Here is a 23,462-nt window from a genome sequence, read left to right as displayed (position 1 = left end):
GATCTAGTTCCCTCTCATACACTCCTCACTCCAGAGGTCTCCGCCTCCTACTCCGGCGAAGGAGCCGCGCCAGGCGCCGCGGGGCGGGCGATACAAAAGCATGGGCGGGCCATGTCAGCGCCGATCGGCCGTCACCCGCAGCCAAAGTCGTGCGTCTTCGCCCCCGCCAGCGACCCGCCCCCTCTCGCAATCGCCGCGGGGAAATGGACTCGGGGAAAAACAAAAGCAAACGTGTTAATAGAAAGACGTTAGGAGACTCATCCATCACGCCGGGACACAGAGCAGGGGAGAGCAGGGCGGAGTTAGGGGAGTTCGCCAAGCCGGCGTCCCACACCATCTATTCTGAGTGGATGAATGGAGGTCCCTATGGTCGGGGGGGGGACGGGGGCGGGGGTCTTTGCTATGAAAAGAAAAGAGGGCTCTGGGCTGGGTAGCCTCAAACGGGGTCACCAGACCGACCACCAGACACACACACAAAGGTAGCGCATAATACATTCCACATGGATGTCAACTCGTAAAAACGGTGAATGTACGCTCGCACGCACGCACACACACACACACACACACGAGTAAGAACACACACACAACACACACGTGCGCGCGTAAGAACACACACACGCGAGTAAGAACACACACACAACACACACACACGCGAGTAAGAACACACACACACGCGAGTAGGAACACACACACAGCACACACACACACACGCGTAAGAACACACACGCGAGTAAGAACACACACACAACACACACACGCACGTAAGAACATGCACACACGCATACGTGCGTCATGGAAATCTGTAGATCTCACTCACCTGGATGAGAGATTCACTCAGCCGGTCCTCGTCCACCTCGAGGACGATGTCGCGGATCTCCTCGTAGGGCAGCCGGAAGGAGCCCAGGAAAATGGCTGTTGTGACAGAAACAGAGTGAAGAGTCATCTTCTTCCTTCTTTCTCTCTTTATTAGAGCTCCGGGTTCAAAGAGCCCTTTCAGCACGGTGGTCACTCAGAGACAGAATGACCACGCGGACCAACCTGTCGCTCTGAAGAACTCAGGCCTTTAGTGGGATTTTTTGCGACATCCTGAGATGAAGGTTTTGAAGTAGAAACCACCATCAGCCTCCTAGCAGGCCATCGCCTCAACTCTGATAGCGTGCGTGTGTGTGTGTGTGTGTGTGTGTGTGTGCGTGTGTGTGTGTGTGCGTGAGTGTTTGTGTGTGTCATCAAGTTTGTGTAATATCTTTTCTGAGCTGACAGAACAGACACATTGACTATGAGAAAAAAAAAAACGTAAGTGTTGAATGATTTGTGAACGTTATCCAAACTTGCTGTTAGATTTTAATTGGTGCAGGTAACGCCACGTTTCTCCACTCGTGGCTCGAACCTCTGCACCAGCTCTGAGTGAGATATCTGGCATTCTTTTCAAATAGTTTTACCTTGACAGATAAAATAACTGATTTATTACCATTTCCAGACTGACTGAGATGCATCAGTGTTTCTAATACATTGAAAACGCTTGCGAACATTGCAATGGCAGCACATCTCAGTTATTCAATTCATTCATTCATGTTTATTCTTGGCTCACATCATACAAAGAACCGCTAACGCGTTTCGGCAATCAGCCTTCGTCAGAGCAACAAAGTGAGTATTTTGTTCTCCTTGAATTCAATAACTGAGAGGTGCTACCATTGCAATGTTTGCAAGCTTTTTCAATCATATTACAAGTTTGGTTTTAGCACTGTAGCTTGAAGAGCTATTTTATTGAAGCGCGACCTCTTTTTGTAATCAGATGTTCCTAATATATATTTATCAAAAACAACAGAATGTCGAGCAGCTCTGAAGAGCAAGGAATCCTTTACACACCGTTTGGCAAATACCGTCGTGTTACGGAAATAGTAGGAACAAAAAAGCAACACAACAAACATTCTAAGATATTCCAAGACACAGTCCATTCACTGTGAGGCTGTTCAGGTTGGTAGAGTGGATAACCGTCATATATCATTATCCTACGGTCTATTTTGGGGACGGGGATCTTGCCTTGTGCCAAAACATTTCTGTAGTATTCCCCCCGCGGGCCGGCGTTGAGCGGTGCCACAGAAGTTAAGCTGTTCCATGTGTGTTTAAAGTGTCTCTTGGACCGGTCGATGTATCACTGTTCACGGGGGCGGGCGTTTCGCTGACCCTGACTCCCTGGTCTCGCTTAGCCTCTGCCGACGGGGGGGACGGGGGGAGGAGCAGGGGCCCCGGTCATCTATTGTTTCAGCTGGACACTGCCTCCACACCCAATCCCAAGGTCCAGTTAGGGAAGTAAATGTTTTTGCTCGAAGCACATGTATGATGGAGGAGGGTCCATGTGTGGGGGTGAGGTCCAGGGGGGGGGGGGGGGGGGGGGGGGGGCGTTGAGGTCCGGGGTGGTGAGGTCCAGGGGGGGGGGGGGGGGGGCGGTGATGTCCAGGGGGGGCGGTGATGTCCAGGGGGGGCGGTGAGGTCCAGGGGGGACGGTAGTTAGTCACAGCCTCCTGAGAGCGCCTGCTGGGGTTGGCCTTCCCAGAAATAACGCTTCATCAGAGTCCCGTCAGCGTCCGGCCAGTTGAGCAACCCAGTACAAGGGTGTGTGAGTAACCTTCTGTTTGTAAGGGAGCCAATCAGCAGCCTCCAGTAGACAGTCGCTGCGATGACACGGCTACAGCTGTCTCACTTTTGTACAGCTGCTGTTATTTGCACGGCCTCATCACATGTGAATCTGTGCACTGCTACGCGCGCACACATACACAGAGGGTTCACAGGCAGTGTGTGTGTGCGCGTGGTGTGTGCGTGTGAGTGACGTGTAGCAGTTTGACAGAGGGAGGGTGTATGTTTTCCAGCCATCAGCACACATCTCGGCAGAGGTGAGATTCACACTTGTTGTGGGCACTTCCTGCCAAATCAGAGCCCGTCTGTCAGGGTTGAAACACGCACGCACACACACACTTATACACACACGCACACACGCACACACACACGCACACACCCCCCTTATGCTCAGCCACTCTAACTGGGCCTCTCTCCACGTGCGCACTTGACACCTCAACCTCAACCGTCGCCCCGGGCGACGGAACCCTTCATCTGTCAGTCATCTGGGAGAGCCAATGATGTGAGGCTCCGCCGTCGCTCTGACAACGCCGCCGTCGCTCTGACAACACCGCCTCCGTCAGGTGGGAGGAGGAGGGGGGGCGCGTCTGCTGGTGTCTCCGAGATGTTTCCCACCCCGCGTATTTTTGACATCCCGGGAACGCTAAGACTAAAAAAAAAACAGCGCAGCGATTTATCTTCCCGGCCGCGAATGATGATGTACTCCAGCGCACATACCTGGCGCTCTGCCCGGTAACAAAAAAAAAAGAAGAAGAAAAAAGAATAGAAAAAGAATAGAAAAAGACAGAATCGGGGAGGAAGGAGAAGGGGCCTGTTGGCGACCTGTTATTTTAGCGTTCGGCGTGAATATTTCATGAGGCGCTATCGGAGATATTGTGTATCAGGGGCGAGGGATGTCCAGGACAACGCGGCTGACCAATAAGTGTGTGTGTGTGTGTGTGTGTGTTGGGAGGGGGGGGGGGGGGCGTCGGGCGCCGCAATAAAAACTGCCGTCTCATGCGCCGCTCATCCATCCCCGCCAGGCTCGTCCACGGCCACCCCTCTCCACCCGTAATGAATTCATCCTCATGCCTTCTGGAGATAGGAGGAGGGTCCACATGGGACACGGGGGGGGGGGGGACGAGACTGAGATGTCAATGTCAATGTGAGGCAAGGGCACTCTAAGGCTCCCGAAGCCCGTCATCATCAACAGCTGATACGCCGCCGGGGCTGATCAGCGGCGTCCGAGCGAGGCCGGCCTCGCCGGGGTTAAGCCCCGCCTCCTCATATGGAACGGCGGCGGTGCAGACAGGCTCGCTTTATTAAGGGTCGGGGGTGCAGCGAGATAAGAGTTATGACGTCGGTCCCGGCATATGGTCAACACCTGCTCGTAGCGAAGACACGAACACGCGAACGCCTGCCGCCGGCCGTACTGTTGTGCGCTGTTTACAAATGATATCAGGAGGCGTCTTGGGTGTCATCTATTTGTAGCAGCGGTGACCCCTGGAACATTAGCAATAAAGAACTTGGTCACGCAGCTCTGAATCAATGTCGGCGTGCTAAAAGCCTGGCGAGGCGGTTGCGGGCTGTGAATGGATGTAATGGGAAAAAGAGCACTTGGCGTTCCCGGCGTTTAAGAAACAGGTTGACCCGCGTTCACATCAGCCCTGAGAGGTGCGCCTCCGTGATTCATGTCCCGCCGGTGCAATTACAAGATTGTTTCATTTGCATAACGCGGCCGACGTGACCGGGGACGGTTCTGATCAGGAACGTTTGGACGGTGAAGAACCGACAGGGACGTGGGAACTCTGACGTTGGGGGGGGGGTAGGATCAGGGTTAGGGGGGGGGTGTAGACAGAGGGGAACTCACACAGGTTCTGTGGGGGACGGGGGGGACAGAGGGGACAGAGGGGAACTCACACAGGTTCTGTGGTGGACGGGGGGGACGGGGGGACAGATGGGACGGGGGGACAGAGGGGACAGAGGGGAACTCACACAGGTTCTGTGGGGGACGGGGGGGACAGAGGGGACAGAGGGGAACTCACACAGGTTCTGTGGTGGACGGGGGGGACGGGGGGACAGATGGGACGGGGGGACAGAGGGGACAGAGGGGAACTCACACAGGTTCTGTGGGGTACGGGGGGGACAGAGGGGACAGAGGGGAACTCATACAGGTTCTGTGGGGGACAGAGGGGAACTCATACAGGTTCTGTGGGGGACGAGGGGGACAGAGGGGAACTCACAGGTTGTGTGGGGGGGGGAGGGGGGGGGGGGACAGAGGGGACAGAGGGGACGGAGGGGACGGAGGGGAACTCACACAGGTTCTGTGGGGGACGGGGGGGACGGAGAGGACGGGGGGGACGGGGGGGACAGAGGGGAACTCACACAGGTTCTGTGGGGGACGGGGGGGACGGAGAGGACGGGGGGGACGGAGGGGACAGAGGGGAACTCACACAGGTTCTGTGGGGGACGGGGGGGACGGAGAGGACGGGGGGGACGGAGGGGACAGAGGGGAACTCACACAGGTGCTGTGGGGGACGGGGGGAACGGAGGGGACAGAGGGGACGGGGGGGAACTCACACAGGTTCTGTGCCGTCTTGCCGTCGAGGATCCGCAGCTCCTTGGCTTTCTTCTTGAACTGCGACATCCTGTCGTCTGTCACGTCAACGTCCTTCTTCACTGTGAGAGAGAGAGAGAGAGAGAGAGAGAAAGAGAGAGAGAGAGAGAGAGAGAGAGAGAAAGAGAGAGAGAGAGAGAGAGAGAGAGAGAGAGAGAGTGAATAGAGCCATACAGACCTGGAGGTATAGAGTTCTGTGTGTACAGGAGGTTGAACTGCGGGAGCAAGGTAACGGATACTGAAATTACGTTCCCAGCTAATATTACTTTGTCAAATGTTGTTTTTTTCCCCCACCATGGACTTAATAGCTTTGCTTATTGTTCTCTTTCAGCACACGGAACGGCTCTGGAGTCCAAGGTGAGAGCAGGGAATACAGAGCCCATTCTGAGGAGTGTTGAGTGTGAGAGGTGGTGTTGAGCGGAGGCGATGGAGATTGTGTGTCGTTTGGCCTCATAAAGGAATGACCGGGCCCCGCGCCGGGATTCATATTTCTCACAAATAAAAAAACGCAGTGTACTTCAATGCGGTGGAGAGTGAGGGAGTGAATGTATGCACGTGTGTGTGTGTGTTTGCGTGTGTGTGTGTGTGTGCGTGTCCGGGATAAGCGAGTGGGAAGATAGTTGACAAACACAGCTCCCTCCCCAAGGCTCTTGCTCTGTCAGCCTACCAAAGCCAAGGAGATAATTGTGTTCCCTCCATAATCCTGGAGAACGGCACACACACACACACGCTGCTGCTTGGCTGAGCACACAGCCCGCGTTAATACCATACGTGTCGGACAGGGGCTCAGGAGACCAGCCTCGGCCTCTATGACAGTGAGTCAGGGCGATTTGGCACACTGCGTGTCCTCTTAACGGCCCTTACCTATACGCAGAAATACTCACACACACACACACACACACACACGCAAACACACACGCTGTACACACACACATAAACACACACGCTGTACACACACACATAAACACACACACGCAAACTGCTCTGGCACCCCCGAAACAAATTATCTCACTATCAGAGAGCACCTTTGCTGAGAGAAGCGAGCCCTAGGGAGCGAACATCTCTTTAAGTGGGAGGGAAGGGAGGGTGTGTGTGTGTGTGTGTGTTTATACACAGGTGTAGGCAGCAGCAGCAGCAGACGGAGGGAGGACTCCTCGTTTCCCCCCCCCCACCCTCCTCCTCCTCACAGTGGCTTTTGGGAGTAGCCAACACTCCTCGCCGGTAATCCTCACTACTCCTCTATGTATTTAAGCCCAAGGTGAGTCTCCTAGGAAATCAGGAACAAACAGCTGCTGCTCCCCTGGAAGCCGTTCAAACAGGCCACGCCTCCTGAGCCGGGAGGAGACGCGGAGCGCGTAGTTGCGGGGGCCGCCGGGCCGGTCCCGAGGAAGGAGTCCCCGCCCGCCACGCCCTCGAGACTTGAACCCCCCCCGCGGCGCGCGCACGCTCCACAACCCCCCCCCCCCAAATCAAACCCAAACTTCAAAAAGCTTAATGGAAGATGGTGATTCATCTTTTCTTAAAATGGCTTCTGCCAAGTCGTGTCCCGGAGTGTGTGAGTATCGGCGGTTGTCAGAAGGCTGCAGGGTCATGATCGCTCTTCTTTGTGAATGTGGAGCGAGGCCGAGAAAATTGGACACTGGGGCGTTAAAAAGAGTGTCGGGTGCCGAGGCACTGCGTCAAAATACAAGCGTTCAATTTTGATGAGCGTGTGGAGGTTTTGTTCTACCTTCAGCGGGTAAAGTAACCAGAAAAGGCTTCAGAATACTTTATGAGGACATTGGTTTTACATGCCTGTGAAAAGATCCGATGTCATTGCGTTTCGGAGTGAAACTTTTCCCCGAGTGAACTGGTTCCTCTCTTGCCTTACACACCTCCACCCGACACGTCAAGCCCTGACCATGACATCACAGGCCCACAATGCCATGGGTCACGTGCTGGCGGAGCGGGAACCTCGCTGTGCCTCTCACGGGGGGTGGGGTGGGGGTGGGTGGGGGCAGAAGAAACCAGAGGCTCAGAGAAAATAAAAACATCATGAAACACTGGTCTCCCTCTGTGGACGGGGGGGGGGGGTTACTTTAGGGTGATTTGGGGGGGAGGGGGTCCAGTCATATTGGGGTACGTACACCCTCCCTGAACCCCCTCCCCTCCCCTCCCTCCCCCGACTGTCGGATCTCCCCCCTGGGCACCCAACCCTCTCGGCAGGACTCTCACCGCACATCAGACACATTTCCGTCCGATGGCGTCCCGTCAGGCTCGCCAGGCCCCGAGGTTGGAGTGAGCGTGGCGGGGCCCGGGGGGCGTCGACCGCCGCCGCTGCACGCTGGCCGGTCCGATTACGCCTCGCGTCCCCCGTGCGCTGAGGACCGAGGCGCCGGACGGATCCCGGGCGGGTTTCTGTTCGCGGTCGTCTCCAGGGAGGTGGCGTGTTCCAACCGGGTGGTTTACCACGACGAGATCAGCACGACTTCACACACACAAAAAGTATCCAATTCAAATGGTGAGCGACAGACAGAGCCAGAACCACCACTTCCACCTGCCATCAGCCACATGTACCTCTCAGGCGCATCAGAGTGAGGGGATGGAAAGTCCTCCTAGCATTAAGCACTCAAACTGCCAAGAGAGGCTGGCTTCACAGTTCACAAAACCACTTGCCAAGGCTAAACGTGTTCTACTTGCTGCCCAATGGCTAAAATACAACACTCGACGACATCGCCGCCTGCTCCCTATTTATTAATGCAATCTCACACGCATCCACTTAGCGGCGAGTGCTTTGACGTGGGCGGGAGGAGGGGGTGGGCCGCCAGGTTTGCGGGAGCTGACATGCACAGTAAAAGCACGGGCTTCTCGTCGAGATGCTGCCAGGCCGACACATGGCGATGATGCAATCTTAAGCACCAATTAATAACAGAGGGCATCTCCGTTTTAGTAATTGTTTTACACAGGAAACAAAAATCAGCACTTAGCGGCAGAGTGAGTCTGCAGGAGGTGCAGGGAGGGGTGGGGAGGTGCGGGGAGGGGTGGGGAGGTGCAGGGAGGGGTGGGGAGGTGCGTGGAGGGGTGGGGAGGTGCGGGAAGGGGTGGGGAGGTGCGGGGAGGGGTGGGGAGGTGCGGGAAGGGGTGGGGAGGTGCAGGGAGGGGTGGGGAGGTGCGGGGAGGTGCAGGGAGAGGTGGGGAGAGGTGGGGAGGGGTGGGGAGGTGCGGGGAGGTGCAGGGAGGGGTGGGGAGATGCGGGGAGGGGTGGGGAGGTGCAGGGAGGGGTGGGGAGGTGCGGGGAGGTGCGGAGAGGTGCAGGGAGGTGCAGGGAGGTGCAGGGAGGGGTGGGGATGAGGCCTGATGGTTCTTGTGTTGTGTGAAAACCGTGGTTGGAGGTGCGCCTCCCAGCAACAACCTTCCACTGAAATCCCCGACTAACAATAAAACAGTACAGATGGCTCGTTAGGGTTTTTTATGAAGAACCCCCATTACACAAAGTTGTTAAGTTGAGTGAGACCCACTGAGCACATAGGAAACAAGTCTTGGGAAAGGCATTCTTCAGAGCACTGCATCCTGTAGCAAAACAGGTAGATAGATCAACGTAGACCGATGGCCCACGAAGGAAAAGAAGGTCACATGTCGTCTAGTTGATCTGGACCATACAAGTCAGACTACAGGAACATGCCAGTGAGTACAGTATTTATCATAAACAGTGAGTATTTCACAAAGATGTGTTCCAACTCAACTTACAAGGGCGGAAAGATCTAGAATGATCTATGGAAGAGGGAAAAGCTGCTTCACAATCATGTTTAAACAATAACATAAAATGTCAACTGTTGCCAAGATAACCACAGGAAGAGGGGAGTCAGATACGAGCCAAGAATTAGTGGGGAGATTTCACTGAAAAAATACATAAATACAAAATACATAAATACAAAAAATGATATGGCTGATTAAAGCTTGGCATCCGTGCGAGCCTCTTGTGTGAGAGGTTTGGAACTGGCTCCAGCCTTGGGGTGCGGCTTGATACCCAGAGTTCTCCAACGCTTGGGCGTTCAGTCTGTTTGCCGGCCTGCGATAGGTCCGCCGGTCCTCATCCATGAGATATCTCCCAGTACGTGGCGGAGGAGCCCAGGGCTAAACACTACCACATGTTCACTTCCGGACGGCCATGGCCTGACGGAGAAACGCCACCAGAAATGTGGTTTCCGCTGGTAAGAGAAATAAGAGAATACACCGACGACAGAGTCTTAAGTCTTACTAATGTTTAAAGGCAGGGCTGCTACGAGCGGAGTAGACAATGTGGAGTCTGGCTGTCCACACGGGCGATGCATCCTCTTAAATGTTCAAGCTGTCGACAAACATGTGGTCCGTGCTCCATCTCAAGGCTGCCATGCTGGGGATGGTGCTGGTGGAGCTGCCAGTCCGCCCTAGAGAAGATGGATTCTGAAGATGGTGGAGCTGCCAGTCCGCCCTAGAGAAGATGGATTCTGAAGACCGAGCCCTGTTGCGGCGTAGCTACAGTATATGGATCACTTAACTCAATGGGGATTATTTCAAAATGCCTGTTGATCATTTACACACTTTGCTACACTAAACATGCTTTCCATATACGGCAGCGTTTCTCAAAGGTGGGTCGCGACCCAAAGGTGGGTCGCGGAGCCGTTTTGATTGGGTCGCGGCCTCGTGGGCGGTTTCCCTTTTCTTTTCATTTTTTTTAAGGGATTTTAAAATATATAGATATTTATAGAGAAAATGTTGGGTTTTTATTTTGCAGGACACAATTCAATTCAATTCGATAATTTCAATAATTTATTTACGAGACGTGACAGGAAGTGGGCTAACCTTAGCGTGTGCCAATGTTGTGTTATGTGTCACAGACTTTTTCTGTTTTTGTGGAATAAATTTGAGTGCTGTGGAATAAATTTGGGTCGCGACTTCATGATACGGAAAAATGTGGGTCCTGAGGTTCCACCAGTTGAGAACCACTGATATACGGCTATTGTTCTGCCTCATGTCACCCCCCCCCCCCAGGACTGAGCTAAAGGCACACAAGGCATAGTGGTCAGGTTCCCTTTTAACAAAACACTGCAAACATCTGTCGAACAGACGGCGATGTGAGAAACTCATTAATGCCGGTTGTGTCTGTTCACCCCGCTTTGATGTTGCCAATAGTTTCCGTCTCTGGCGAATGAGGCCATGTCTTTCTCCGAGTCGTTGAGAAGTTTGGTAATGGCTGTAAAGTTCCCAGAATGCATTTCAGCACATTAGCCGGCCATATCTCAGTGCCTGTTGCCTTTGAAGCTCTGTATCTCTTTCAAATGCGCCTGTGAAAACAGAAAACAGATGTGGGAATCTTCCCCGGATGACTGAGGCCAAGGTGGGGGAGTGTTTTGTGGAGTAAAAATGTGTTATTATTATTATTTTAAAATTAAGAAGTGTGGGGGTGAGTAGACAAAGCATGTTTTATATGTTTGTTGGCGAGGTACAGGGAATCTGGCGGGGTAGGGGGGGGGTGGGTTTGTCCCAAATTGCACCTTGAGACCTCCCAAAATGGAGCAACACTCCCAAGGTTTGAAAACACCATCTGACTAGCGGATTCCAGCTGTGACCAATTTCTCCCATTGACGAGGGCTAAACAGAGGTCTCTCTCTCAACCCCGAGCCAATTTACCGTCTGGATATAGAACCTTTCTCTCCACTCCTCCCTCAATCTAGCATCTCACAGGCGTGCTCCCACTCCCAAACAGCCAATCCTTCTTTTTTTTCTTCCGTCTTTCACCCTCGGAACTGAAATTGTTACTCTCTCTTTCATACCAGCAAACCCACATTGATCGGATGAAGACAGTCAATAAAAAAAAAATTCGAAAAAAAATAAAGTGCATGAGAGCATAGCATAACTAAGAACATTGGATGAAGATAAGTGCTTAATGTGGTACATTCCGCATTTGGAAACAAGGGGGAGGTTTTCATTCCGCTGGTCGGTTGAGCGGTTTTTGATTATGTGGTCTGGGAAAAATTAGTGTCCGCGGCCTTCCATCAACGGGGCGGTATTATCAGAGCAGCCACGCGGGCAGGTATGCACCGGGAGGAGGGGGGTGACCTGCGAGATGCTGCCTCTCCTCTGTCGACGTTAAGAGACGTAGGTGATAAATACCGCTCTCTCTCTGGGCTGAACAGGACTGATGCATTATGGGTGTGGGCGCTCCAGACGTTGGGACGGAGCAGCCTGGCGGTGCCCGGCTTGACCGTGGCAGGTCTCAAACAGTGGGACTGTCTCGCCTGACCAAGGTGAGACCATTAGGAGAGACGCCGCAGCTGGGGGAGAGGTGGCGCTCTCATCCGCGCAATCATCATCATCATCATCATGCTTAATGATAACAGGGGGAAGAGGGGGAACTGGCTGCTAATGATGATGATGATGATGATGACGATAATGATGATGATGATGATGACGATGCAACTCGCGGAGTGTGTTATGTGCTCACTAGTGATGGTCAGGTCAGACCGACCAAATTGTGTGTGTGTGTGTGTGTGCGTGTAACTGTGCGTCAGTGTGTGAGAGAGTGCTAGAGAAAGAAAGAGATAGAGACCCACCCACACACACACACACACACACACACACACACACACACACACACACACACACACACACACACACACACACAAACACACACTGTGCTCACAAACGTGTGTTTGTGTGTCTGAATGCATGTCCCTCTGAGTCTGTCTGTTCAGGCCCACCTGTGTTCTCTCTACTCAACTGCAGCTGGTTCTGGTTCTGCTAGTCCCTGTCCCAGCTCAGCACAGGGGGGCGATGGGAAGGAACTCGAAGTTCCCCCCCAGCGTGACACGCTGACCCCAGGCCCAGCAAATGCTTTCAATATGTGGGGAGAGGCTGAACTCCTGCCTGGAGACACACAGGCACAGCTGGGCCTGGAGCCGATCCCAGGGTGAAAACAAACCTCCTCCTACCTCATCCTCCTCACTGAGATCTCTTTATTCTCTCCGTGTCTGCTCTCTGACTGACCCGACGATCTGACCTGAGAGAAGACAGACACCGCCGGCCCCCCGTCCGAGCACCGGGGGGTCACCGGGGGGTCACCGGTAACTGTTCACATGGAGGTTCTGTCTACTCAGATATGGAGATCTGTAGCAGGGCCCTCCTGGTTATTGTTAAGCCGTCTGATAACGTGACGAGCGCGGAGGTCAATATGCCGCTCCTCTACAGGAGTTAAGGCGGCGATGATGACACGGCGATGATGACACGGAATAACCCGAGCGTGATTGCTTTCGTGGAGCCCAGTCCTCCAGCGATGGTTTCACATATGAGCTGCAAAAGCATTGCTAATGTCTAATTCAGACTGGAGGGATGTGCTGACTCCTGAGCAGCTAATAGGTCGGGGATTCTGATGGAAAAAAGAGAGAAAAAAAGTCTCCCATGAAGGAAAGGTGGAATACTGTTTGCCACAGTAACCTGACAATTAGTTAATTTGTACCCAGGTGATTAGAAAAAGCCACAATTCTCAGTGCTACACTGACGGGGAACGACAACTTCTTCTATACTATCTGTTAGTCCCTCCTTGATTATCTTCCCTGTTGTTGACCTGCTACAGAAAGGGCGCCCCCGCCTTGTTTTCACAAATACATCCTAGATAATGCCTTTGACCTAATGTATGTGATGTAACCTGAATGTATATGCTGGAGCATGTGCAACCCATGTACGCAAATCACTTTATTTTTCCTTGTAACTTGTAATATGCTGTCTTGTGTTCTGTTTTGAAAACTCAATAAAATATTGTTTAAAAAAATAATAATAATAATTTTAAAAAAAAGCCACAATATGAACTATGCCATAAGAAGGTTAGGGTAAGGGTTAGGGTTAGGGTTAGGGTGACCCTAGCCCGGGAGCCAGATTTCCTCGCAAAACAATAAAATACAACTTTTTGCGATACAGTCTGTCCTTCTAGCCGCCCACGACAACACTTTCCTTAATTACAAAAGAATAGGCCAATCAGGGACTGCGTTTAAACTGCTGTTCTGCCCCCCAGTGGGAACACAACCCCTGATTGGTTCCCGTGGTTGATGCGTGAAAATGAAATACAGACTGCTGGCAAAATAGTCTCCCGAAGCGGTAATGTTAACATTACTAGAATAAACACAGACATAAGTGAAGTTATTGCAGAAATAGACCCAATAATAAGTATTAAAAGAGAACAAGTTTGGACTAGCAGAGTTTCTCAGAGGAAACAAAGTTTTCTCCACGCTTCCGACTGGATTTGGCAAACGTTTTGTTACGCTGGCTGAAGGAACTTGCCAAGGCAAGTACTCCCACCTACTGAAGTCATTCTAGGCGGCAAGAAGTCCAAACTGTATTGCGAAAGGAATTATTTATTTGTTGAGTTTTTTTTGCAAGGAAGTCTGCCTTCCGGGCTAATTAGAAGGAGCAAAATAATCAAGACTTAAAAGGCACCGTCTCACTGGATCTTAATGATTAGCAATACAAGCTGATGTCCACTTAAACACCCCCAAAGCAACTTCGTCTCTAATCTAACTACATCTCCACTTCACTGTTCTCTCCTCTCAGAGTGCAAGGGAGTGTGGGAAGGCTCTGACCCGGCCTTGCAAATTGGCCGTGGAGGAGGGCTCCAGAGGGCGGCCGACGGATCGGGCCTGACAGGTCGGTGAGCTCCCCGAACCCGTTCTCCCCGCTTGTTGCCGGGCAGCTCGCCGTGACCCCGCCGTGCTTGAGTGGCGAGGGAGGCGTGCCCACGCCGCTGAGCCCCGGCGTCCATTAGAACCGCGGCACTGCCGGCGCGGGTTTAGGCAGCCCGGCACGCTACGCCACCACCGGGCTCATGTTCCTCTCCGGGGACGGGGAGCAGAGAGATCTGATCTGGGGTGTCTCCTCAGACAGCTGGTGGGATAACTGATGTCCCTGTAGTCTCCATTACCTCTCCCCGCCCCCCGGTGCCAAAGTCCAGAGCCAGAACAACAGCAGTAAGGAGAGGATATCCACCAGCTAGCAGCCTACACTCACCTCAACTGCCCTGTGTACTGGAGATACTGTATTGAACAGAAAGACGAAGCTCCTAGCGTCTACTGTATGATCACCAGTTGTCCTCCACGTGTTCTTGTCACATAACGGTTCATAGAAATTCAATCTATGTGGTGCCTATAAAGTGATTATCTCAGATGGGTGGTGTGGATGGATGCGTCTACGGCCGCGCCGCTGTTTGATGTTCCATCCGTGTGTGGGCCGCTCATCACTTTCTCCACGCTCCTGCTTTCAAGTCTTCCCCACAGGCCGGCGGTCAGCAGACAGAGCCCAGTCGTCTCTCTTTGTCTCGACGTTTTGTCATCCATCCCTCCCTCCACATTTCAGGATGAAGACATGATCAAAAACACCAAGTAGACAGAGGGAGAGAGACGGAGAGATAGAGAGAGGGGAGAGAGAGAGAGACGGTCCATTTGTATTCTCAACGAGGGGAGTCTGAAGTTTTGTTTCTGTTTGCTTGTTTGTTTTGTTTCCTCCGAATCGCCTTCTTCTCTGACCCCGTCACCTTCTGATCATGTCTTCTCCGCTGATCCCGGGGTTCAAACCCACACGGCGCTCGCAAACACAGCCGCACTCCTCCAGAAATAATGACTGCTGGGATATCGCCTCGACGGCTGCTAGCAGCGGCGCGCCAACCGGTCATACCGGACTCCTAATTGCCTCTTAAAACATCACTTCCTTTGTCTGTGTGTTACGGTGACACCGGTTGTATAACGATACCCCCTACCTGTGTTCTGTCCCTGTCAGCGAGCCGAGCGGACTCCGAGTGTCAACGTGTGTACCTACCGTACGAGTCTCTGATTGGGCCTTTGTGTTGTCCTTACTGCTACAACACAAGAATGTCCCCTCAGGGATAAATAGAAGTATATATCAATCTGTCTATTTATTTTCTCTCTATTGAGTAAGTGGTTTCAGCGAGAAACTGCTTTTCCAGTTCGTTCCATTCAAGGCGCTAAGGTGAGACACACGAACCTCAGTCGCATCACAAACAACCAGAGAGAGATCATAGCTCAGCTGTACAAGGTGTATGTTTTAGAAAATATCCTGGAATATTCTCTTTTTCCCTCGAAGGTTAACTGATAGTTTGATCCAATTTGTCTACGGATGTGTGAAGGGACTTAAGGAATACTTCACATGGCAGTGCAGGGAAATGTCAAGGTTTGCTGGGGGAGGAGGAGGAGGAGGATTTTTCCTTTTCAGCCGGAGAGGTGCCACGCTTGTTAGCCGCAACAAGTTTATCCCATGGAATCAGCTACGCTAGGGGACAGATAGGTGCTGTATAATTGTGAGTCTCCAATCCCATCAAAAAAAGACAGAGCTGCTCCCCCCGCTCTCCCCTCCCGTTCCCAAACTCTAGCTTATGACAAACAATTGTTGACAGCCGTTGAGCGGCGAGTATATAGTGATCACACAGCCAGGTTGTCTGAGACGGGGCGAGCTAGGTGATTGAGGCTTCGCCAGCTTCCTCCGTGTCACGTCCTGATGACAATTCCTCAGACAGCTGCTGTGAAAACATGGCGTTGTGACAACAGAGGTGTCAAAGCAGACATTCCCTGATTACACATATGCTATCCAGCATCTGCGGGGGGGGTTAGTGCGCACACACACACACGCATACACACACACACACACACACACACACACACACACACACACACACACACACACCGGTGCTCAGCTGTGAACTGCATTAGACCAGCTAGCAGCCTACACTCATGAGTAGATGTTACAGCTGCGTACTTGGCCTTGAGACTAGAGAAAGACGTTTCAGCCCTGATGCTTTCTGCTCTCTCTCTCTGCTGCTCTCTCCCTCCTCTCCAGGGACAGCTCCATCTGACTGCCTACCCAATATGGCCGCCCCATATGTTTATACATAAGATAACATAAACTAATAATCCCCAGAGAGGAAATGTGGGCCTTACAGCAGCAAGAGGGTGCAGAGTAGATCAGAGCAAAGAACATAGAATGGAAGAGTGCTAAATATACATATGCACTGTTGAATTGTTATGCACTGTTATAGAGATCGATGCCGTGCGCACTGGAAGATCTCCAGATAATATACGATACAATAAATATACAATCATATGCGTGTGGTTTGATCAAGGTTATTGAAGGCAGTCGGCAACACATCTTAAAACACCTCTTTTAATGATTAAGTTTTAAATCATTGGGTAAATTTTTTGGTAACAATTTTTTGCAGAGTTTACAACTGTTTGTTTCTTCTGGTATATCTATGGCAGCGCTGCACTGGTTTATGGGAAAAAGGCGTAGACGGGTCCAAGAAAAGTGTGGTCTACAGGAAGTACAAATCTCACGTTCAAAATGTTTCATGCACTGGTTGAGCAACTTTCAATGCAATGAACGGGCGGCCATCTTTCAATAACTCATCCAGTAATTGTAATATGTCTGTGGTCTACAGCAATCTGTGGCGCTCTCTCTCTCATTAAAGTGAGAGGGGCCAGGGGAGGGGTGTAAGACGAGGACAATATGAAATCAGAGCCACTAGGCAAACAGTGGAGAGAGAGAGAGGTGTGTGTGTGTGTGTGTGTGTGTGTGTGTGTGTGTGTGTGTATGGGGGGGGAGGTTGGCCCTGGGCTAGGAGTCACAGTGGAGAGAGAGGTGTGTGTGTGTGTGTGGTTGGCCCTGGGCTAGGAGTCACAGTGGGAATGCGTGGGGAAGAATGCTGTATGTTGATGTTAGAGGCTTCTCTGGTGCTGGTAACTGGTGTGCTCTGCATGGGCTCCTAACCCAGCTGGGCAGTGAACTGAGAGGGAGGGAGGGAGAGAGAGAGGGGGGAGAGAGGGGGAGAGAGAGAGAGAGAGGGGGGGGGGGGGGGAGAGAGAGGGGAGAGAGAGAGAGAGGGAGAGAGAGAGAGGCAGAGACAGAGATGGACAGATATACTGTAGAGACAGAGAGAGAGAGAGAGAGAGAGAGGAGAGAGGAGAGAGAAAGGGAGAGAGAGAGAGAGAGGGGGAGAGAGAGAGAGAGAGAGAGAGAGAGAGAGAGAGAGAGAGGGGGGGAGAGAGAAAGAGAGGGAGGGAGAGAGATGGACAGATATACTGTAGAGACAGAGAGAGAGAGAGAGACAGAGAGAGAGAGAGGGAGAGAGAGAGAGAGAGAGACACTCGGAGGCTCGGATCTCCCCTCTGGTTTGTGTTACTCATGTCGTCCCCTGGAGGCCCCTCTTCACAAACCCACACACTCTTCCATCCCTCCAGTCCACGCTCACCACTTCCTGTGAGACCCCCATATGCAGGCCGCTGATACTGTAGCACGCAGCTGCCAGAAGGACTTGAAGACAGCATTGACAGGTTTTTGGGGAAAGGTGTCACTGAAAAGAGAGTCCCAGAGAGAAAAGGAGGGAGAGAGGAATGGATGAGGTCTGAGAAGACAGCGAAGAAGATTCTAAGATTCTAAGAAGCGAGAGAGAGAGAGAGAGAGAGAGAGAGAGAGAGAGAGGAGAGAGAGAGCCGCAACCTTGATGGCGGCGCGGCGGCGCCTGGCGTGTCGGGGTGGGCTTTTGTTCCTGGCTCGAACCCGAGGTCTTGATCACCCTCTGACAGGGCTCTGACCTCGGTGGAAGGAGGTGTATCGACGGGCACGGGGCTGTGCCTCCATCCCTTCCTCCGCAGGCTGGGTTACGAGGCGTTTTACGACACCTGATGCTGCCCTGCTGTCTGCAACAGTCTGGGCCGGGCTTACCGACCCCCCCCCGCTAGTAAACACAGCCAGGAGCGCAGTAGATGCCTGTCAGTTACGGCTCCGCGTGGCCTTGTAAAAGTGCAGCCCGCCAGCCAATGGAGTCGACTAGTAAAAGCACACACACACACACAGCCGTCCCTGGCTCCCAGTCGTTAGCGAAGAGATGCTTTAACCTCACCGTTATGAAAAGGCGCTTTAACTTCGCCGACTCGGAGGTTTTCTCTGAGCGCGAGAGAGAGAGAGGAGGGTCTCGGGCTCGAGGCACCCAGACCAGGTGTTGTGTGGCGGCCGCGGGGGGTGGCTTCACCATGGTCCAGGCAGGGAGAGCGCTTTGTACAGGGAAAACAAATCCATAAACCACATCGAATTACAAATGGGCCTTTACGAGCAAGGCTCCAGGTCACTGCTGGGCCGGAGGAAACGCTCCCGTATTGACAGGAACTCCAGTCAGGAGAGGAACGGACCCAAACAGATGCACAGCCCCCCCCCAACCCCAAACCCCCCACCCCCAGCTACTCAGCATTCCGGTACACAGGGAAACATATCCCCCGGCCTGGCGCCGTAATGCGAGAACCACGCGGAGCCGCGCCTCCTTTTGAACCAGCGGGGGGATCAATGGGGGAGGCTGAGGGGCCGAGGCGTGCGCCAGACGTTTCTCCTCCCGAAGCCACGGCGCATAGCGGTCGGACCGCGGTCGGATCGCGGTCGGATCGCGGTCGGCCCGCGCCGAGGCGGTGTGATTGAGGCAGAGCGCGCGGCCGTCTCCTTCGGCAAACGCATTACCTGAAGCCCGGCGCTTGGTCCAAGCTAACCCGGGTTCAGGGTTCAAATGGTTACAGAGAGGTTAATCACAGAGAAGGTAGTCATGTGTTGGGTTAAAATGGTTGCAGAAAGGTGGCTTACTGAGATCGGGAGGTCATATGTGTTGTAAACTCCACTCTGGTGCTGGGACTGACAATTGCAGTAAAAAGGTTACTAAGTTTGATTTAATTTGTCATGGTGGGCGGATGGAAGGCCAGAGAACAGGCTCCTGCAGCTGCAGGGTTTTTCACCAGGTGCTGTTGGATGGATGGAGACAGGGCGAGAGCAAACACAGCGTCAAGGAGCTGACCTCTGGAATGTGATTCTCTGGTTTACGTACCAGCCTGGTCAACTCGGCATGTGGCTACTCCCACCACGCTAGTCCCTCCACACACACACACACACACACACACACACACACACACACACACACACACACACACACACACACACACACACACACACACACACACACACACACACACCCACACACACACAAACGGTTTCCTGGCAGGCCTTGATCTCGTCAGGAGCCTTTGGAATGTCTGACCCCCTGGTACAGCCAACTCCCTGATGAGTTGAAACAGCCTACACACAAACCCACACAAACACACACACACACAACAGAAACACACACAAACACACGCAAGGACACACGTATCACAAAAAACACACACACAAACACACACACAAGGACACACACATCACAAAAACACACGCACGCACGCATACACACAAACGAAAGATGATTGTAGCTTTATACGCGTCCAAAATTTCCTCTTCACACTCCAACTGGAACCACATGTTTATCTCTGTCCAAATGCCACTCATGTCAAGAGGATGTTATGGGTGCTCTCGTTCGCCCGTGGAATACACAGCACAACCACATGCATGTTAAAGATAAATGGATGAGTCCTGCCAAGGGACGTCATCCAGTACAAGAGGAGGAGGATTCATGATGGCAGGTCCCCAGCCGCTGACAGTATCTAGAATTACTGTGAAGTGCAGAGGGTTGAAGAGAGAGAGAGAGAGAGAGAGAGAGAGAGAGAGAGATAGCATTACTGTGGTGTGTACGGTATCAGCAACATGCCGCCACACATAGCGAGAGAGAGACGCACACACGCTAACGTAAACATGAGCGTGCAAACCACCGATCCGATCTGCTGTGATCTCACAATACTGACACCCTGAAGTCAGCCACTGACGAGCACGGTGAGAAAAACGATGGCCTAGTACTGTATGCCCAGGACTTAATTGGCGTGTATTGAAGAAATGTGGCACACACGTGTCAACACTCCGTTCCGTTGCGGAGACAGTAGCTGAATTGCTGTCATTACAATTAGGCGGTATATGATGTTAAGGACGCTTCAACATGTAGCTTAAGTGCATCACTTTAGTGTTTCAGTGCTGTGGTACTTATTGCTTACTGCCGTTGGTGTTAAGTGCCCCTCTCAACACCGTCAATACTGTGCTGTGGTAGAACGTTTACCCCGGAGGTTCCTGTAGAGTATCGGGAACACTTTGGGGAACTTGGTGATCTGGGTGGTGCGATGCAAGAACTCCAGACGTGTGTACTGGAGTTGTCATCAGGGGCGGGTGCTACGCCTGACCACGTGGGCGCTGGCGCAACGGAGCGGGCGCCAGGTCAGACAAAGCGTCTTCCTTTCTTTCTTTTTAACTCGCAAAAACCCTTCTCGGTTTCACCATCAACAGCCTCGTCTCATCCTCTCTTTCCAATGAAGCGATGTCTTAACCACTTTGTGATCGATCCGTTAGGAGTGGACGGAATTGGACGTCCGGTTGGGTCGGACGTCCGGCCGACGGCGAGATACGATCTCGAGCCGTTTCCGAGGAGAAAAAAACGGGGCTCATCTCAACAGGATCTACGGGGCGCTTTGGGTCGTCCGTATCTAATGGCGGCGGATACGGCAGCTGAACTGAGCCCGGGCCTTCTGTGCCAGGGTTCTGGTAGTGTAGGCGGCTCCTCCTCCTCTTCCTCCTCCTCCTCCCCCAGGCAGGAAGCTCTTATCCCGGGCGAGGCGGGGTCACCCGCAAGCCGCCCCGCATACAGTGGGAGTGAGTCTGTTGTGATGTGTTTGTCAAAGAACAGAAAAGGAGAAAAAAAAAAAAAACACAAGGAAGGTCGCAGCAGAGATGTGGAATAGACAGACTGGCTAACATCAAATAGCGTAGCCACCCTGTTAAAACAGACACGGCTCCAAACCCAGGGAAATCATTCCTCCTAGCTGCTCGTTGAGGAATGAGAGTTTATGTTGAAACAGAATCCATGATGGTACAGAGCAAAGCCATATAAACACTGACTGTTTATTTTCCGAAAAGGAAAATAAAATAGAAAACAAACATGGGATGCTTTTGAAGGTTAGGTTGTTTCTTTAGATTCAATGTTCAGCTTCTGAGGAGATTCGAGGGAATGTTGGCAACATACTAGACTTGGCTCGACTGACAAGTCAGTCTCAGAACGCTGCGCTCCACTACAGACTGAAGACATACATACTGATTTATGGCTTAAAAGAGGGTGAAAGAATTTGAGAGTACAAAAAAAACAACTTCATTGCAGAACCAATCACCAACTAGTCTTTAGGGCGGGGCCTTTCTAATGGGGTGGCGACATGCAGACATGGTGTGCTTGTAAACACGGTCCTACTGGAATCACGGCATTACCATATAGGTACAGGTATTGTCGAACCACATTCACCTGTTAAAAACATTCTCAATCTTTTATTAGGACAGGATTCGTCCATCTGGTCTGACGTGTCATGGATGATTGAGGCTGGACGACGCCTGCACGTTCTTTTTTGTCAGATGTTGCATGATTGGGCGTTCTCGAATGATGTGTATTTACATGACCATGAGAAAGAAGTGTATGCTTCTGCAACAAAGTGTCACTGTGTTTTCCGACACGTTGAATAGCCTCTGCTGGGCTATACCTGTAGTAACGACATGCTAACGATTAGCTCGCTAACATTAGCTCATCCTAGTGGGTGCCGGGTAGTAAAAGTCTATCTAGACCTCACCTTTTTTTTCACGAATAAGAAAGAGCGAGTGACTTGCAAAACAGTAGCTACAACTCTTAAAATAAACTGCTGGCCCTCGGCTCAGACGCCTAACATTACACAACACTTTCATCAGATGATCTGCAAAGCAGTTTGCATGTCTACTAGCACTAATCAAGAGGGATCAAACTGAAAAACTCAAACAGGCATGGATATTTGTAGCAAGCGATTGCCTATCCTAGTGCTAGCCAGCGGAGCTAGTTATGCCAAAAGACGGCTACGCTAGGCAGCACCAGCACTAGGCAGCTTTACAGACAGGCTAGTTTGCAGAGGTGAATTTATGTCCGTGTTTCCTGTGGTAAAAAGTTGTAAAATCAAAACAAGTGCAGATGACCGTCCTTCTGGGACTCTGTCGTCGGATCTGGGGCTGATACCCAACGCAAGGAATCTGTTAGGCTGCATAAGCAGGCCAATAGCCTTCGTATTTCTTGTCCTGGGTTAAAGGTTTTAAACAAAGTCACTGCAAATCCTTAAATGCACCAATCTTGTGGATTGAGCACACAGTCGTTAAAACAGTATCAAACACTACAGACAAATATAAGGAAGGCCATAATTTCCGGTAAGGCGGGTCTTTCACCCTATTGGAGGATAGGGAGTGATTCTGATTGGTAGCGTTGGTAGCAGGCACTCATTCTAGCCTAGATTCTCGATAGCAGAGATCTCGAAAGTCTGGCATCGCGAGACTAGCAAGATACTAACAAGGGAGATAGAATTGTGGTGCAGCTGCTGGTAGAGCGTTGTAGTACTGCTCAAATAATTGTTGTGTGTGGGCAGAAGGGTGTTGGCACGTGCACAGAGATTAAAAGTATTTCCAAACATAAGCATCATGCTTGGCATGCTTGACAATTTCAACTAACTAACAACGTCAACAATTGTGACCATGCCTCTTAATAGGAAAAGCTGACGGCTCAGACAAAACAAAAAAAACACAAAAAAACAATCAGATACACAAAAATGCACCAATGGCTGCATCACTTAAAGAAGCCTGAAGAGCAAAACCAATATCGAATATATTCAAATTCTGAGACCCCTTTTTCAGGGCACAATATTACACACACACACACACACACACACACACACGCACACACACACACACACACACACGATAATCCTAACACAAACACAGACACTTGATTCAGATATTCAGGCAGCAGCAGTGTCGGGAGCTTGTGACTTCTCCTACTGCCAACAACCATGTCTCTCTCCCCTGGGACTTCAAACACTCCCCCCCCCCAACCCACCCCCCCCGAGGTCTCTGAGGGAATGAAGCACCTGTCCAGTCGTTTCATATTCCTCTCAGGCATAACCTCATCGCCTTGCGCTTGCCAGATATGCACGCATATTAAGTACTGTATTGACATTCTATTTTCCAATAGTTGGTATTTCACTTTCAAACTAGGCCATCACTGAAGGACAGAGAACTTTCCATGACTACCGATTTCATCAAATGGAAGATGAGTGGCTTGCATATCTCTAACAACACCCCCTTCTCTCTCTCTCTCTCTCCCTCTCTCTCTCTCTCTCTCTCTCTCTCTCTCTCTCTCTCCCTCCCTCGCTCCCTAACCCTTCTCTCCCCCTCCCTCCTTAACCTCTCCCTCTCTCCCTCCCTCCCTGCCTGAACC

At 51.8% G+C, this 23,462-nt stretch overlaps 1 protein-coding gene across 1 annotated transcript in view; it reads right to left on the bottom strand.

The window, feature by feature from the left end:
• The window catches only part of diaph2 (diaphanous-related formin 2), a gene marked incomplete at its 3' end in the record, with an annotated part of 387,717 nt that overhangs the window by 157,819 nt on the left and 206,436 nt on the right, over positions 1-23,462 (bottom strand). The window contains exons 20-21 of the mRNA XM_084459450.1: positions 5,194-5,292; positions 818-912 (exon numbers count right to left, since the gene is read on the bottom strand). Of these exons, the coding sequence (XP_084315576.1) occupies positions 818-912; positions 5,194-5,292 (194 nt within the window). The remainder of the gene's footprint in view (positions 1-817; positions 913-5,193; positions 5,293-23,462) is intronic.

This window comes from Borostomias antarcticus (assembly GCF_949987555.1).
Source record: "Borostomias antarcticus genome assembly, chromosome: 28".
NCBI classification, from domain to species: domain Eukaryota; kingdom Metazoa; phylum Chordata; class Actinopteri; order Stomiiformes; family Stomiidae; genus Borostomias; species Borostomias antarcticus.
Note: the sequence above shows the minus strand (reverse complement) of the source record. Positions and strands in the feature narration are given on the sequence as shown.